General features: G+C 44.5%; 1 protein-coding gene across 1 annotated transcript in view; it reads right to left on the bottom strand.

Annotated features, from left to right (window-relative positions):
* Positions 1 to 12,076, bottom strand: part of APOO (apolipoprotein O) — a 35,080-nt gene extending 23,004 nt beyond the window's left edge. The window contains exons 1-4 of the mRNA XM_084270766.1: positions 12,040 to 12,076; positions 6,824 to 6,934; positions 3,049 to 3,168; positions 376 to 430 (exon numbers count right to left, since the gene is read on the bottom strand). Coding sequence (XP_084126892.1) covers positions 376 to 430; positions 3,049 to 3,168; positions 6,824 to 6,934; positions 12,040 to 12,048 — 295 coding nt within the window. The 5' untranslated portion in view covers positions 12,049 to 12,076. The remainder of the gene's footprint in view (positions 1 to 375; positions 431 to 3,048; positions 3,169 to 6,823; positions 6,935 to 12,039) is intronic.
* Positions 12,077 to 15,307: the final 3,231 nt, after the last annotated feature.

Raw genomic sequence — 15,307 nt, 5'->3', positions numbered from 1 at the left:
AAAGGCTAAACGTTGCAAATAAAAGACCTAACACTTGCAACAAGTAATAAACATTGCAGGAAGTTTCAGTTACTAGGCTGGGTCAAGCAAATACCAACTGGGAGTAAGTTGTGAGGCCTTTTTTTCCTTCTTTTCCTGCATAAGTGTCATTTTAGTGGCAGTGGTCAGCATAGAGGGAGGTCTTGGATTTTAATTGTTTAGAAATGTAGTGTCACAATGACCTACAAAGGAAATTTAAACAGGTATACGGTGCAAATAAAGTAGTCTTAAATGAATTAAAAATTATATATATATAATGATGCTTAACAGGACTCCCTTTTAACAGAAGGGATCCTGCATTTTAAATTGCTAGTTAAGAAAACTAAACTGATTTACCTCTACCATGCTCAACAGCTTTTTCTAATTTGGGTTTAGCTTTGGCATAAAGATCCTAAAAAAAGAAAAGAAAACAACAGTAAATAGATACCAAGTAAGTAAAATATTAACTACAGATTGTGACTGACCTGACAAAGAAAGAAAGAAAAAAAAAAAATGGGGGGGTTGGGTCCCTAAAATAGCTTCATTTTATTCCTACTTGTACCCTTCACTTACAAGGCTATGCTTACTCAGCATTACATTTGGTGTAACATGCAGCTGATTCTCAAAGCAGTCTTTGGACACAGATGAAATATAACAACTCACAACACAGAAATCGACTTCAATATTTCACTGGGTTCCTGATCAAGTAGTTGAAACTTGGGATTACCTCAAATTTCTCAGCATATGTAGGTATTGCAAAAGTACTGGAGTAGATGCAAAGGAAGCTAATAAAACACTGTAAAAATACACCTCCCTAGCACTCTGCAGGGGTACATGACTCACTCTGCAAGGTGACAGATTCTACTTTCCAAGAGACTATCTTAGACTAACAGAAGCGTGATGCTGAGGCCACTTGGAAAATGAGATGCCCACAGGGTACTGCATCAACCCCACAAACTAGTCCTAGGCTTTTTCCTCAGACTGAAAATATGTAGGAAGTAGAAGATTTCACACTGCCTTTTATCATAGCAGAAAAAAAAATAAATCTCAATAAGAGCAACCCTGCTAATTGCTATTACACTAATTATCCTTCAGAGACACAGCGTGAGACTGCCTATCAATTAGGGGACAAATTCATAAAGATGTATGCCCAAAGCTAAAGGAGAGAATTGTCTCACAATACCACTGGAGCTGGATGTGAAGAAGTGAAAGTGTTTGTTTAAGATACTGCATGGGAGATAACATCTTTAGAACTTTAATCTCATCACTTGACATGAAAAAAAGAAGGGTTTAGCATGTGACACAGAACTTAACTCTAAATGGGTTCTGGTCTTATTAAAAGCCAATGGAAAAAAAAAAAAAGGCCACACTCTAGAGCCCAGAGACTCAGTCAGCCTGATCTTCTGTCACAGCTCACACATAACTGGCTCATTTCCACATCTGTGCTCTGAACTGACTTCCCACTATGCTTAGACAAGGAATTTTGAAAAACCAAAATGGATATATGAACAAAACCAGTTTTATTTCCATTACCCTGGGTTAAGTTTTTACTTTGAAAGACAACTGAGAGACACCTAAAATGTTCTTTTCTTTAATGTAGTGGGAGTTGGGGGGGGCGGTGGGCAGGAAAGAGTAAAACCAAAACTGTCTACAGCTACAGTTAAGGAAGGCAAGGTGACCCCAAAGCCATAGAGTTTATATGCCCACTTCATGAAATGAGTCAGTAAACCACTGCCAGGAAATGGCTGGTTGTGTGAGCAGACAGGCACATCTTATGTAAATGATCACCACGCAGACAAAAAATGAAGCGAGCAGGAGGACGACAGGCCGGTGAGACGTAAAGCACTGCCCAAGGCTTACCTGGGTCAGTCCTACCAGGCAACTGGCCTTGCCTCACACTTCTTTCTCAGTTATGGTTACTGCAGGCAGCTAAACAGAACCTCCACGTGTGCAGGAGGTCTAACTATGCTCTGGGATATGCCCCCTTCTTCAAAACTGAAGTCAGAACTCCTGCTGCACTTCAGAAATACATCAGTAGACCAACTAACCCTGAGTATTTCTGCAGAAATGTTTCAGTGCTGCCAAAGGTTAGTACCACAGCAGAGAAGGGCATCCTGGTCTGAACATCTCAGCTTTCTATGCACAACTGGGAGAACAGCCCACAGCTTAAGAGGAGGACCGGTAACAGCCAGAGCGCATAGCAGAGGATCACCTAAAGTTGCCATGGGGCAGCAGATGACAAGGATGCTCGTGCTTCAAAAGCCTCAACACCTGCTGTGTCAAGAAAGCCATCACCTGACTGTGCAATCTAATAATTTAGATTGACTACAAAGATCTTGGCTTTCCTTTATGCTTTGAAGACTATTTTTTTTCATTTAATGAATATTTAGCATGTATGTTATCAGGCAGCACATTTATAAGAAAGTTTTGGAGTAAGGTCTGGGGGCTTGGTTTGCCACTACTAGTGACCTGTGATTTTCTCTCTTCCAGAAAGCCATGTTCCTTCCCTAAGCACTCCAGTTAAACAAACACTTAGTTTTCTGCAAAGGTGCTTTGTGTCACAGTTGCAGTGAGGACAACTCTGTATCCCTGCCCCAAACCCACTGATATTTTATGGCATTCTCCTTGAGACTGGAAAATGAAAGTTTAATCACTCTCCTGTTTTCCTCAGGACAGTACCAAATCCAGATATCCCTAGATACCTTTAAGCTTAGAGTCTATTTCAGATAGCAATTCTGTGCTTAAGTTAATTTTTCTTTTAATTTTGTCAGAAAGATACAAAATGTGGGGAAAAGGCAGGGGTTTAGTTCAACAAGTGAATAGAAAGAAACAAATACTTTTGTGTGAGGAGGGGGTAAACAATTTGACCTGAACTGTGGAAAATTGTAAGTAACACAGTATTTTTGGAAAAATGCTTGCACAGCTCTTAACTTTTACTTTGCTATCTATGAATTCTGTGTCTAAACAAAACCACCCCAGCTCAACCCTTACTACTGCCCCACTACAAGATGCAATATAACCCCCTTATACCTGACACCAGGCTGTGTATGGCTCCATGACATGCCGCAAATGTGAAACCCCCTCTTCCAACTGGGTTTGTGGATTCTCCACATATTTAGTCTCACGAGCTGGAGAGGTGTAGAGTGACAGCTGCAAATATTAGCAAACAAGAGGTTAAAAACAAAGGTGTAATTGTGTAAGTAGGTCTTCAGGGCATGGACAGTCTAACCAGAGAACACCTAACATGGGGCTTAATACATAAACAATGCATAATAAAAATTCAGGCACAGCTGTGAGACGACCATTATGAGCAAAGCTTAATTATATATTACGATGAACATGACTTCTAATTGCTATGCAATTCATCCATAGCTGCTATATGATCCAAGTCACAGGTTATAAATTAATATTAAGATAGTTTAATGAGAACACAGAACATAATTGTGAAAAATGTTTCTGGTCTTAATCAGCACTTCTGGTTTCCAGTTAACATATTAAATGTATTAGAACTCTGAAATCACAATCGATCATTTTCTATATTTGCACAAGCCATCATTAAAGAGTCTCAGTTGTTTCTGACAAAGGTGACATCCAATACAAATTTGCCTGTTTGGTACTGAACAGGAAAATGGTAAGATGTCCCAATGTTGCCATCATTACCCACATAAGCCACTGTCAGCGTTAATAGCACCATGAGGTTGAGCAAATAGGAACTCTAACATCCACCTGAAAAGCGATGGGCATCTTCACATAACAAATACTAAATCACCCTATTTAGGGTTTAACATCACCGTTTATTTATTGCAATTAACTAAACATATTTAAAACTGTACTCCATTTAAAAAAAAAACCTGTCTATGCTGTTGAAGATGAAAAAAGTCTAGATCAAAACAAGACCTGTTATGTTTCCCAGCAGTTATAAACTATACTGTTTATGAAAAAAGAGCTCCTATTTTATACATTTATACTACTATTTAGTAGCTTACTATAAGTGATGTTTCTGTGTATTGTTGCACCGAAGTGTAGCTAGCCCTCTTTCCAAGGCAAACCGGAAACCAACTTTGTATCTATTGTGATTTAAACCAAAACTGATAACATAACAAAATATATGATACGGAATTTGTCAGCTAATCCAGTAACTCGTGCAGCAGTTTCCCGTAACACTTTGAAAGACAAGCACTTTAAGTCTCATTTCCCAAGGAAATCCACTCACCCCTGGCAATCACAGTCACAATCAGTTTAACTTTGATCCTGTTAGTCAGCCTAACAGCTATGTCTGGCACAAGGACACAAGCCTTGGAGACACGGCAATTCCCATGCATTTTATGAAACTAGGCAGCTGACAGAGTAGCCATCCAAACTAGCATACCCTCTGAATGCTAAGGGCAGCCAAAACTCCACAGCTTGCACATTCTGCTTTGCTGAAGCTGATGGGCAAGCCAATTAATTATTCAGCACACATGTAACTTCAAACTGCTGCCTCATTACTGACTCATGCCAGCAGTGGCGTAGGGCACGCAGTGGCCCAAGCCAAGGTTCCTTCCCTGGGGTGAAGCCAAGGGGACTGCCTCAGCTATTGATCCTCTCCTGAGGACCTGCCCATGCAGACACATCCAAAAGACCTAAGTATACACAATAAACAGTTGAATTCATTTTAATTCTTACTACTCACGTAACAACACTTTACTTTGGGTTGAAGTACTTAAAATGTTTAAACTCTACAAACTGTCATGGATATAAGGCTGTACTTCCAAATCATAGAAGTTGGAAGGGGCCTCAAGAGATCTTTGGGTCCAACCCCCCTGCCAAAGCAGCTCCCTAGCTCACGTTGCACAGATAGGCGTCCAGACAGGTCTTGAATATCTCCAGAGATGGAAACTCCAGCACCTCCCTGGGCAGCCTATTCCAGGGCTCTGTCACCCTCACTGTGAAACAGTTCTTCTGCATGTTGGTGTGGAACTTCCAATGCTCCAACTTGCAGCCATTGCCCCTTGTCCTGTCTCCACAAACTTGTTTTTATTTTAAAATGTTGGAAACCGTTAAAAGCCTTGTTGTGGTTTTGTATGGCAAAGTTCTGGTGGAGGAGGGGAGGCTATAGGGGTGACTTCTGCAAGAAGCAGCCAGAAGCTCTCTGCAGGCCCCACAAAATTAACACCATCTGGCTCAAGGCTAGAGTTGTTGCTGACCAAGGCCGAGACCATCAGCAACAGTCACAGCGCCTCTGGGAATCACATTTAGGAGAAAAACCCACAAGAATCTGCTTTTTTCCCCCCAGAGAAGGGAGTGAGAAACTGTGCAGGCACCAAGGTCAGGGAAGGTGGAAGGAGGAGGTCCCCCAGGTGCTGGAGAATGAAATGCCCCTGCAGCCCGTGAAGAAACCCATGGTGGAGCAGGTGACCCCTCAGAGCCCACGAAAAAGGCCGAGACCCCACCTGCAGCCTGTAGAAAGAGGCTCCACGCTGGAGCAGGTGGAGACATGCAGAAGGCAGTATGATCAACATTGGAGCAAGCTCCTGGCAGGACCTGCAGCCCATAGACAGTCCCACACCACAGCAGGTTTGCTGGGGGATTTGTGACCCCATGGAGGACCAGGCTGGAGCAGTCTGGGCATGAGAGACTGAGAGACATTCTATGATTTATGACTGTGCCCCATAGCAGTGACCCACGCTGGGGCAGCTGGGGAAGAGCTGAAGCCCTGTGGGAAAGGACTCACACTGGAGAAGTTCATGGAGGACTGTCTGCCGTGGGTGTGACCCCACAGTGCAGCAGGAGAAGGGTGTGAGGAATGCCCTCCCTCCCGCCATGAAAGTTAAGTCCACAAAGAAAGGAGGGGTGGGGGAATGTGTTTTAAGGTTTGCTTTTGCTTCTCATTATCCAACTCTGGTTTCTCTCTGTGTGTAGTGTAGTATAATAAATTTGATTTTCTTTTTAATCTCATGTTGAGTCTGTTGTGCCCGTGATGCTGATTGCGGAATGGTCTCTTCTCTCGACTCCTGAGCCTCTTAATGGATATATTCTCCCCTGCCCAGCTGAAAAGGGAAGTGACAGACTGACTTTCGTGGGCATCTGGTCCCCAGCCGGGGTCAAACCACCACAAGCCTATGTAACAATGCTGCTGAGTTACCAGTTGGATAACAGTTGTTTTAAAACTCTACTTGTGATATAACCAAGACATCTGTAACATCTTTGAGAAAAAAAATAAAGTAGTAGGTTTTCATTATCACTACTTATTGTGTTTGTCACTGTTTAGATTTGAATCTGTAAAGAAAGGAAAACTGACAAAATTCTGTAGGCAATTACTTTGGCTTCAAAACAGTGTCAGACAAAAATTTTGCCTGTAAAAAAAAAAAAAGTATTTTTAGAAATAAAAAATTCTGATTTGCTGTTTTACTAGAGAACAGATAGGAATTTTTATTTGTCAACAATACTTGTAATAAGAAAATACCTGGTTAAAAAAAAAAAAAAAAAAAAAGAAAAAAATTCAGAGTATTTTATTTGAAACATGACCAGAAGTAAATGTGCAAACAGGAAAAGGCAAGTTCTGAATAAAGAACAGAAGGCTTTAATGTAGGAAAAAGATCTTCCACACAAACAAGCCTGATGCTATCAAGGAGAGGACAAAAACATCACTCAGGTAAAGGAAGCAAAAACATATTGACATTAGTGAAAACAGAGAAGTAAGTTTAAAGGCAAGAATACAAAGGGTGTATCTAAGTGCTTTTGTGCATCAAAATATAACATTTTACAGAATCCCATAGATATTTCGTTATAGGTAGAAGAACACTAAGGCACTAATCATACTCACCTCCTCAATTTTCAGCAACTCCTTTTTGGAAGTCTCCTTTTCTGAAGAGGAAGCATAAACCTGGACAGAGAGCAAGCTCAGGCTGACAGGGGTGGCCCCCAGCTGAATTACCTAGAAACATTATAGGAAGAGATGCAAATCATTATGTTCAAACAAAGTGGCAACACATTTGGACACATCCATTTAGATGGTGTTTACGTCCCCATGTACCTCCATTTTTCCATAGTCAGCACCAAAAAGTTCAGTATCTTATTTCTAGTTATCACCTGCATCTTGATTTAGGAAGGGGAAAAAAATAAAGGAAAAAGAAAAGAAATAAACCAGAAAAAGACCTACAGTTGAAAGTGTTAGAATGTAATCACTGCTTGCAAAGAATTTTAGGAGTGTCTCCTACTTTTCTGTGAGAAACATGAACTACAGTGCATTGTGACCGGTACTCGTCTGGTTCTGAATTCTTCGGATTCAACCCAGTCACGCAGCACAACCACTATGAGTAAGGCAAACACAACTTCTCCTGTATTCAGGACCTACACTAAATTGTGGTTCTTAACAGGAGAGACTGCTTTAATTTTAAAAAACGGGAGATAAAAATATTAGCTGTCTAGCCAACCAGGAAAGCACAGAGAGCACCTTCCCACAAATGCCCATCCTTAGCAACAGCCACATTTAACTCCAGCAACGGCAGTTCCAATGGGAAACCTTTCAACATCTCACATTCCTGCTGCTGCTCAGCTAAACACACAGCGCTCCAACAGCCTACAGTCTGCTCTATCAGGTCACAACAGAAGTGGATCCACCAGTCTCAGGCCACCAAGCTGGAGCAGTCTGGCTCTGCCTGAGGCACCGGCTCCTAGAAAGTCCTGCTGCTCACCTTGCCCTAGCTTGGGCGGCCGGGCGCTTCCACCACGAGGCAATTCACCTCGCCAACGTGGCAAGAGATCAGTCCTGAAAAAGAAGCGGAGAGCTTTGTGCAGGGTTAGTACGTTGAACCCGTCCATGAAGCAGCCTGACAAGCACCAGAGGAACTGTGTGGCCAGGGAAGAGGGGATGAAAAAGGAGAAGGCAGCAGCAAGCCCTCTTCCTTTTCAGGAACAGTGAGGGGACACAACACTGACCCAGCTGCTTGTGGAACTGAAGCCTTGGTCAAACCAATACATCCCTCATGCCACTGTGATGGCAACTGACCTGGCAGTAGGACAATTACTCCAAAACTGTTAGAAAATAGCTTTAAAATGATCCAGACCCCTTGCTTATTGCATACAGATCAGTGTTTGCAGCTTCAATTTCTTCCACTGCTTTGCAGATGGAGAATTTATTAAATTTAACCAAGAGACTCTTCAAACTTAAAACTGGACAAGCTTCTGAAAGATGTTAATTTACATGTAGAGAAACAGCCCACAAGAACTAGGTCACAGGATTGCTTTTCAGAAACACAGAAGGGATCTGATGGATCAGAAGGCATGGAAAAACTTGCTTAAAATGGAAGTTTTTCTGTTTGTATTTATGGACTCATTATTACAGTACTATAATGAAACACCACAATGAGTGGATCAGCTGTTTCACAGCCAAGGAACAGACATGAAGAGTGGCTAATAATGTTTGCTTAAACAAGGACTTTTCACAAGCTTTTGTTAGCCAAGATAAAATCACAAACATCACCAACCATTAATAGCTGTAGAAAAAGGGTAGATGAGGTACTTAGGGATATGGTTTAGCATAGGACAGGAACGGTTGGACTTGATGATCTTAAAGGTCTTTTCCAACCTTGTGACTCTGCGATTCTGTGATATATTTCCTCATTCTTTTCTTTTTTTCATGGCAAAACTGTTCTGCCACTGAAGAGACAAAAGTCTGAAATGCATTTTCATTCTGAAAAATATCCTTTCAGTAAAATATTACTTCCTGTGATTTTTAGAACATTGAAGAATGGAACACACAGCTAGGAAAGAAAGACATGGAGACAATCCATTCACTTTCCTCAAAGCAGTTTCTACTTTATTTAAAATACAGCTACTGGTTACCTGACCAGTCGTATACTCTGTGCAAGTATTTCAGGTAAGCCTAAAGTTCAATCAAGTCTAAAATGACAGATACCTTTAGTAGGGCAACTACTAACCCAATGGCACATACTACACATAGAAGTTGTTAACAGCAGAGGGGGCTTTTGAAATAAGCCTTGAAAAAAACACAACTTGAGAGTCAGAGACAAGTGTCTAAAACTTAATACCCGAATATGTCAAGAGTTTGTTACACAAACACACATGCATAGTTTTTACATCTTCTATTTAACACTTCTACCAGTGTCCTTTGCAGTAAAAAAAAAATCCAAAACACAAAAGAAAACAACAGCAACATCAAAAAATTACTTTAATTAAGGTAGAATTCATTACTGATAAACTCTGTAGAAAAAATAAATCCAGTCTGCTGTGTTAGAAAACAGGTGGTTGTTTTGTCTGCTATTCAACACCATTTATATTGTTCAGAAATTATCTAAATGTCACCAGGAAAACCAGTAAATCCAAACTAAATACTTGAGATTTATATAAAAAGATGCATGCAAACAGCAGAGCTCAAGGATGGAACCACCTTGGTTTCACAAACCATAATCAGTGATGACAGAACTACTCATACTGAAAACTTAGTATGAAAACACTGAAGTGCAGACATTTTCCAAAAGTTTCATATTTACATCTTAAACAAAACAAAATTAACCACTGAAAGGGCAAGAGGACTGTCTCCTTAAATGTGCTGTTCAAATACTACAATTGTCTTCTATATCAGCTAAGTTTCTGGGAGAGATACCACTGGTACTTAAGAACCATTCAGATGCACAAACCAAAAGGTTTATTTGGTAGTACCAAAGAGCAACCGTCCTACTTTCTGTGTCCAAAATTCACTTTAGGATCTCATTTCTTAATTTCATATTAATCACCCATTACTAAATGTGGTTATTAGTAAAACACTTTGATTGAGTTGTACCTTCAGCCTGCCTGTCTGACAGCTATTCTGTTGACACCAAGAAGTAGAGCTGACATTCTGCTCTCTAGATAATATTCTGTATCGACTTCATAAGTTAAAATAAAACACCACAAACTAAGTTTATTCCCTCCTCTAGCTGAAGCGCTCCACTTTATCTGTAGACACCAGAAAAAACATAAATTCTATCTGAAAGCTGGAGGATTAAAAAAGACTATCACACTTCATCTTCCACAGAGAAAGGCAGTAAAGCATGAGAAAGTTTTTAATTCTTAACTAATCCCATATTAGTTCTCAATACAAATGACAGGGGTGGAAGCTAAAGATTAACTGGAACTTTTTTTCCTCTTGTCTCTGGTTTCTCAGCTCACTTGTTACTGTTACAGTTAGCCTGTCAAAACTGGGGAAAGGAACAATGAAATAAAAGTACTTTGTGAAGGCTGGTATTTGCCCTAATGTATGAAGCGGCTTCGTTTTACTCCTCTTCTTCCATTCCTTCCCCTATCTCCCATGATAAAAATGAAAAAAACCCTAAACTCTCAGGCACAGATCTCAAGGACAAGTAGCCACCTTCTCCTGCTCTTAGAGGCAACAAACTAGGTTGGCACTGGAATCAATGGTTGAATAAAAGTAGTAACATATAGCAACTAGAGAGGATACAAAAAAAAGGGCTGAGAAGATGACTAGGGGCCTAGAACGTCTCTACTACGAAGAAAGACTGAGGGACTTGGGACTTTTTAGCCTAGAGAAGACTGAGGGGGATATTGCCAATGGTTATGAATACTCGAGGGGTGGTTGTCAAGAAGACAAAGTCAGTCTTTTTTCAGTGGTGCCCAGGGACAAGACAAGAAGCAATGGACATAAACGTGAACATGGGAAGTTCCACCTAAACATGAGGAGCAACTTCTTTACTGTGAGGGTGGCAGAGCACTGGGTCAGGCTGCCTAGAGATGTTGTGGAGTCTCCCTTTCTGGAGACATTACAAATCCACCTGGACTCATTCCTGTGCAACCTGCTCTAAGTCATCCTGCTTTAGCAGGGGGGTTGGGCTAGATGATCTCCAGAGGTCCCTTCCAAGCCCTACCCTTGTGTGATTACGCACAGTAATACCTCAGCTCACAGGTTTGTATGTGACAATTCAGCATCGCGTATGGAATGCCCAAGGACTCTGAGGTAAAGTCCTTACAGAAGAATTCCAGCAGTTGCCCTAACATTAACGTACAAACTAAATTATGGTGCTGTGACAAGACAGCTGTGATGGGCTCTCAGTTTATCAACGAATCTCTATATATTATCAGTATCTGACAAGTTTTTAAAAATCCCTCCAGCTTCCGGACTGGTCATGCCAACCACTGACTGAAACACACACCTTGCTGTTAGCCTGAGGGCCCCTGTGGGGCTCCTCTTACGAGAGATACGAGCCTGACACGTCTGACACATACCCAACTGAAGCCCAGAGCACGCACACTTCAGCCCTTTCCGCTGGCCACCAACAAGAGGCAGAGATTTAGGGACAACAAGGACTCCCCCAACCACAGGAGCCCAAACTCCGCACTACCACTCCCTCGGCACTGCCGAACCTACACAGCAGCTTCCAGCAGCGAACGTGGGGGCCCGTGTGTTTCTTGTCACACGCCATGGGCAGGTCACGCGGGTTGGAAACGTTAAGAGAGGGGTGATGCGGCTGCACCGGCGCCTATGACGAGACACCTCACAGGCAGCTGGCACCACAGGCCGCGGTTTGGGAGAACTGCGGCTCCAGCGCGAAAACAACCCCAAGAACACCTCCCGCCGCCAACCCCCCCTAATTCTCCGGGAGCCACGCCAGGGCCTTCGCTACCGCGCCCCGCCAGCTGGGCCGCAAGCCCCTGCTTTCAAACGGGAAGCGGGAGGGACGGGGCCCGTCCCGGGTCCGAGCACTGTCCAGCCGCCAGCCGCAGCTCGGGGCCCGGCCGGCCGCGCTCCCGGGCCGCCCCCTGCCGGCCTCGCCCCGCCGCCGCACCGGCCAAGGACACCCGCAGAGCGACGGGCCCGGCGGCACCGCGGCCGATCCGACGCCTCCGGAGGAGCGAGGGAGCCCAGCCGCGAGGCCCTGGGCAGGGCCAGCGGCGCGGCCGGAAGGAAAGGGCCTCCGCCTGCCCGCCCGGGGCGGCACGGGGAGCCCTGCCAACGGAGCGGGGCCGCGGAGAGGCGGGCGGGAAACACCCGCAGCCACGAGCGGGAGACAACGATTCCCTCACCTTGAGCATGACGCTGCCGAGCGGGCGATAGGCAACCACCCCGTCGCTGCGCTATGACGTCAAAAAGAGCTACCCGCCGAGGAGGCGGGGCCGCTTGACACAGACCCCGCGGGCCGCGCGGTAACCTGGCAACGCCGAAGGGGGCGGGGCTTTGCCCCCATCCCCCTCCCCCCGTGGTCCCGCCCGTCACCCGCCTCCTCGTGTTACTGCCGCCGATGTCACCGCTCCGGCGGCGCCGGCGCATGAGGAAGGAGAGGAAGGATTCACAGGCTCACAGAGTCGTAGGGGCTGGAGGGAATGTCAAGAGACCTTCGGGTCCCACCCCCCTGCCAAAGCAGGTTCCCTAGGACAGGTGGCACAGGGAGGCATCCAGACGGGTCTTGAATATCTCCAGAGAAGGAGCCTCCACACCCCCCCTGGGCAGCCTGTCCCAGGGCTCTGTCACCCTCACTGTGAAAAAGCTCTTCTGCATGTTGGTGTGGAACTTCCTGTGCTCCAACTTGCAGCCATTGCCCCTTGTCCTGTCCCCACAGACCACTGAAAAGGGGCTGGCTGATTCCCCTTGTGTCCCACACTGCAGATATTTATAAACATTGATCAGATCCCCTCTCAGTCTTTCCCAAGGCTGAGCAGCCCCAGTGAATGAGGCAAGAGCAGAAGGGGCGATAGCGTACGGTCACGCCAAGGTGAAGGAGGTGCAATGGCTTGCTCGGACTAGGTGAGGAGGTGGTTTCTGTAGCTTGTACCACGACACGCCACGCAAGCACCACAACACGCCATGCAAGCACCACAACACGCCGTGCAAGCGCCACGACATGCCATGCCAGCACGCGTGTGTGTGCCAGGGGAACGTGTCCCACATGTTTTGAATTCTTTTTTTACATTTGGGCTTGCTTTGGGCTTGGATCTCAGCTTGAACGGGTGCTGGCTGAGGCTCGGTCATTGGCAATGACATGCCAGCTACCTGCAGCGTGGAAAGATCTCTTCAGGGCTGACTCATTTAAAGCCACAACTGAAGTCTGTTCTTCAGACCTGCGAGCGCAGCTCAGTGTGTCACCTCGGAGCTATAAAAAAGGCATTCGGATATTCAGAGATCAGTGCCATTAGAGTTCGGGTGGGGATGGAGTAAGGAGGTCAAGACAGGGTTCCAGGCCTTTTTTCTAATCTCAAAATATTAAATTAAACCAAATAAAACTACACCCTTCTCTGTGTCTCAGCACTCCCTGGTGGTATCTCCAGCAGTGAACTGGACAGGAGCGAGGTCTTTCCCACTGACACCTGCCATGAGGTGTGTATGTCCCCCATAGGCACCCAGTGCTGTGCCACCTCAGTGGCAGCAGAACATCACAGATAACTAAATTCCAGCTGGATAAGATGAAGTGAGGCAATATTCCATTCTGATTTAAATCTGTTCTCGTGCTGTTAGCTAATTAACTGATGCTTTGCTGTTTCTGATTTGCTGGTCAGGAGTTTCCGTGCCTTTCATCGTGTTTCAGGTCTTTAGCAACATTCAGGGCTGAGACAGCAAGTACATCAGCAGAGGAAAAATAAATCCGTCAAATGAGGTGCCTTACTGAACTCATGTATCATTGCTTTCTGAGCAGTTCCTCTTGTTCATTATTTCTAACATTTTGTTGGGCATTTATCCTTGTACTTAAAATCTTGGTCATGTAACAGACTTCAAAAACAACCCAGTGCCTTCAGTGCTGTTAAGTTTAGGCAGCCATGAAAAATTACCTCAAAGCTTAAGATGCAAAGATACCCCAAAGCATTTGTCTGTATCTGTTGCTCAGGTTAACTGTTCCATATGGAAAATGCAGGTTCTGTGAGCTGTGCCATCACAGCTCTGTTGGGAGGCCACTCCGTCAGGTCTAGGGGGGAGGAGGGGGTTCAGGGTGCCTAATTTTTGAAACCTCACAGGAACCTTTTCTGCCAGGGCATGGACCAGATGTAGGCTCAGCAAGAGGGTTCAGAGCACCCAGACTCCACTCTGATGTTCACTCTGTCATCACCTCCTCCTCCCCAACATGGGGAGAGAAACCTACCTCCTAATTTAAGCATGTAAGTAAGAACACCAAGAAAATAACATGGATTTTCTCTGTATGAGTTAGGTCATTGTTGTTCATCCCCTTGCAAATCACAGTAATTTCATATAGTTACTATTGCTTTTGGAATATGAAGAATAGCATCCTGTTAGTCCTGGAAAACGTTATCTTTTTTATTTTTAATGTAAAAAAGTAAAGCACTTGAAGAATACAGTAGCAAATAATTCATTGGGGGGGTATCGTGGAAAGACAAACATGGTACACACCCTTAAATCTTAAGTTTTCCTTGCAATACTAATTTTTGTTGCTCCTCCTTAAAGAAAATTCCCATGTTTCTTTATTGCTGTCTCTTTATAGACCTCACAGAACCAGCTAGAGCAGGAACAAGTGTTTCCCAGACTAACGGGGATGTTTAACCACTGCATTGTAGAACTGGGCGATGCTTCTCAACAAGCTGTCTGTAAAATCAGCGAACAGTCCTTCTTGTCTGGTGGCACATCAGATTACCACTGTCAGGAGCCACCTGAGGTGAAGTAAGACGACTTCAGGATTGCACCTTTTCTTCTTAAAGCTTTATTGTGCTATTTCACAGGCAGCAGCTGATGCTCGCAAGTTACGGGGATATTGGAAATGCCATGAGCCAACAGTACAGGATGAGCTGCAGTATCAAATGCACAAGGCAATGGATGAAAAATGTTGCTACGACGACTGTCCAGTTCTGGGCTCCTCACCATGAGAAGGACACTGAGGTCCTTGAATGAGTCCAGAGAAGGGCAACCAGGCTGGTGAAGGGGCTGGAGGGCAAATCCTATGAGGAGCGGCTGAGTGAGCTGGGGGTGTTTAGCCTGGAGAAGAGGAGGCTGAGGGGAGACCTTATCACCACCTACAACTACCTGACAGGAGGTTGTAGACAGGTGGGCGATGGTCTCTTCAGCCAAGTGACAGGTGACAGGACAAGGGGAAATGGCACAAAGCTGCACCAGGGCAGGGTCAGATCAGATGTTAGAAAAAAAATTTTTACTGAAAGAGTTGTTGGGGCCTGGAACAGGCTGCCCAGGGAGGGGGCTGAGTCACCTTCCCTGGATGTGTTTAAAAAAAGTGTTGATGAGGTACTTAGGGATATGGTTTAGCATAGGATGGGAATGGTTGGACTTGATGATCTTAAAAGTCTTTTCCAACCATGTGATTCTGTGATTCTGTGAACGAAAGACTACAGACAGGCA

This window comes from Gallinula chloropus (assembly GCF_964237585.1).
Source record: "Gallinula chloropus genome assembly, chromosome: 1".
Classification (NCBI taxonomy): domain Eukaryota; kingdom Metazoa; phylum Chordata; class Aves; order Gruiformes; family Rallidae; genus Gallinula; species Gallinula chloropus.
The sequence above is the reverse complement of the archived record's forward strand: the minus strand, read 5'-3'. Positions and strand labels throughout refer to the sequence as shown.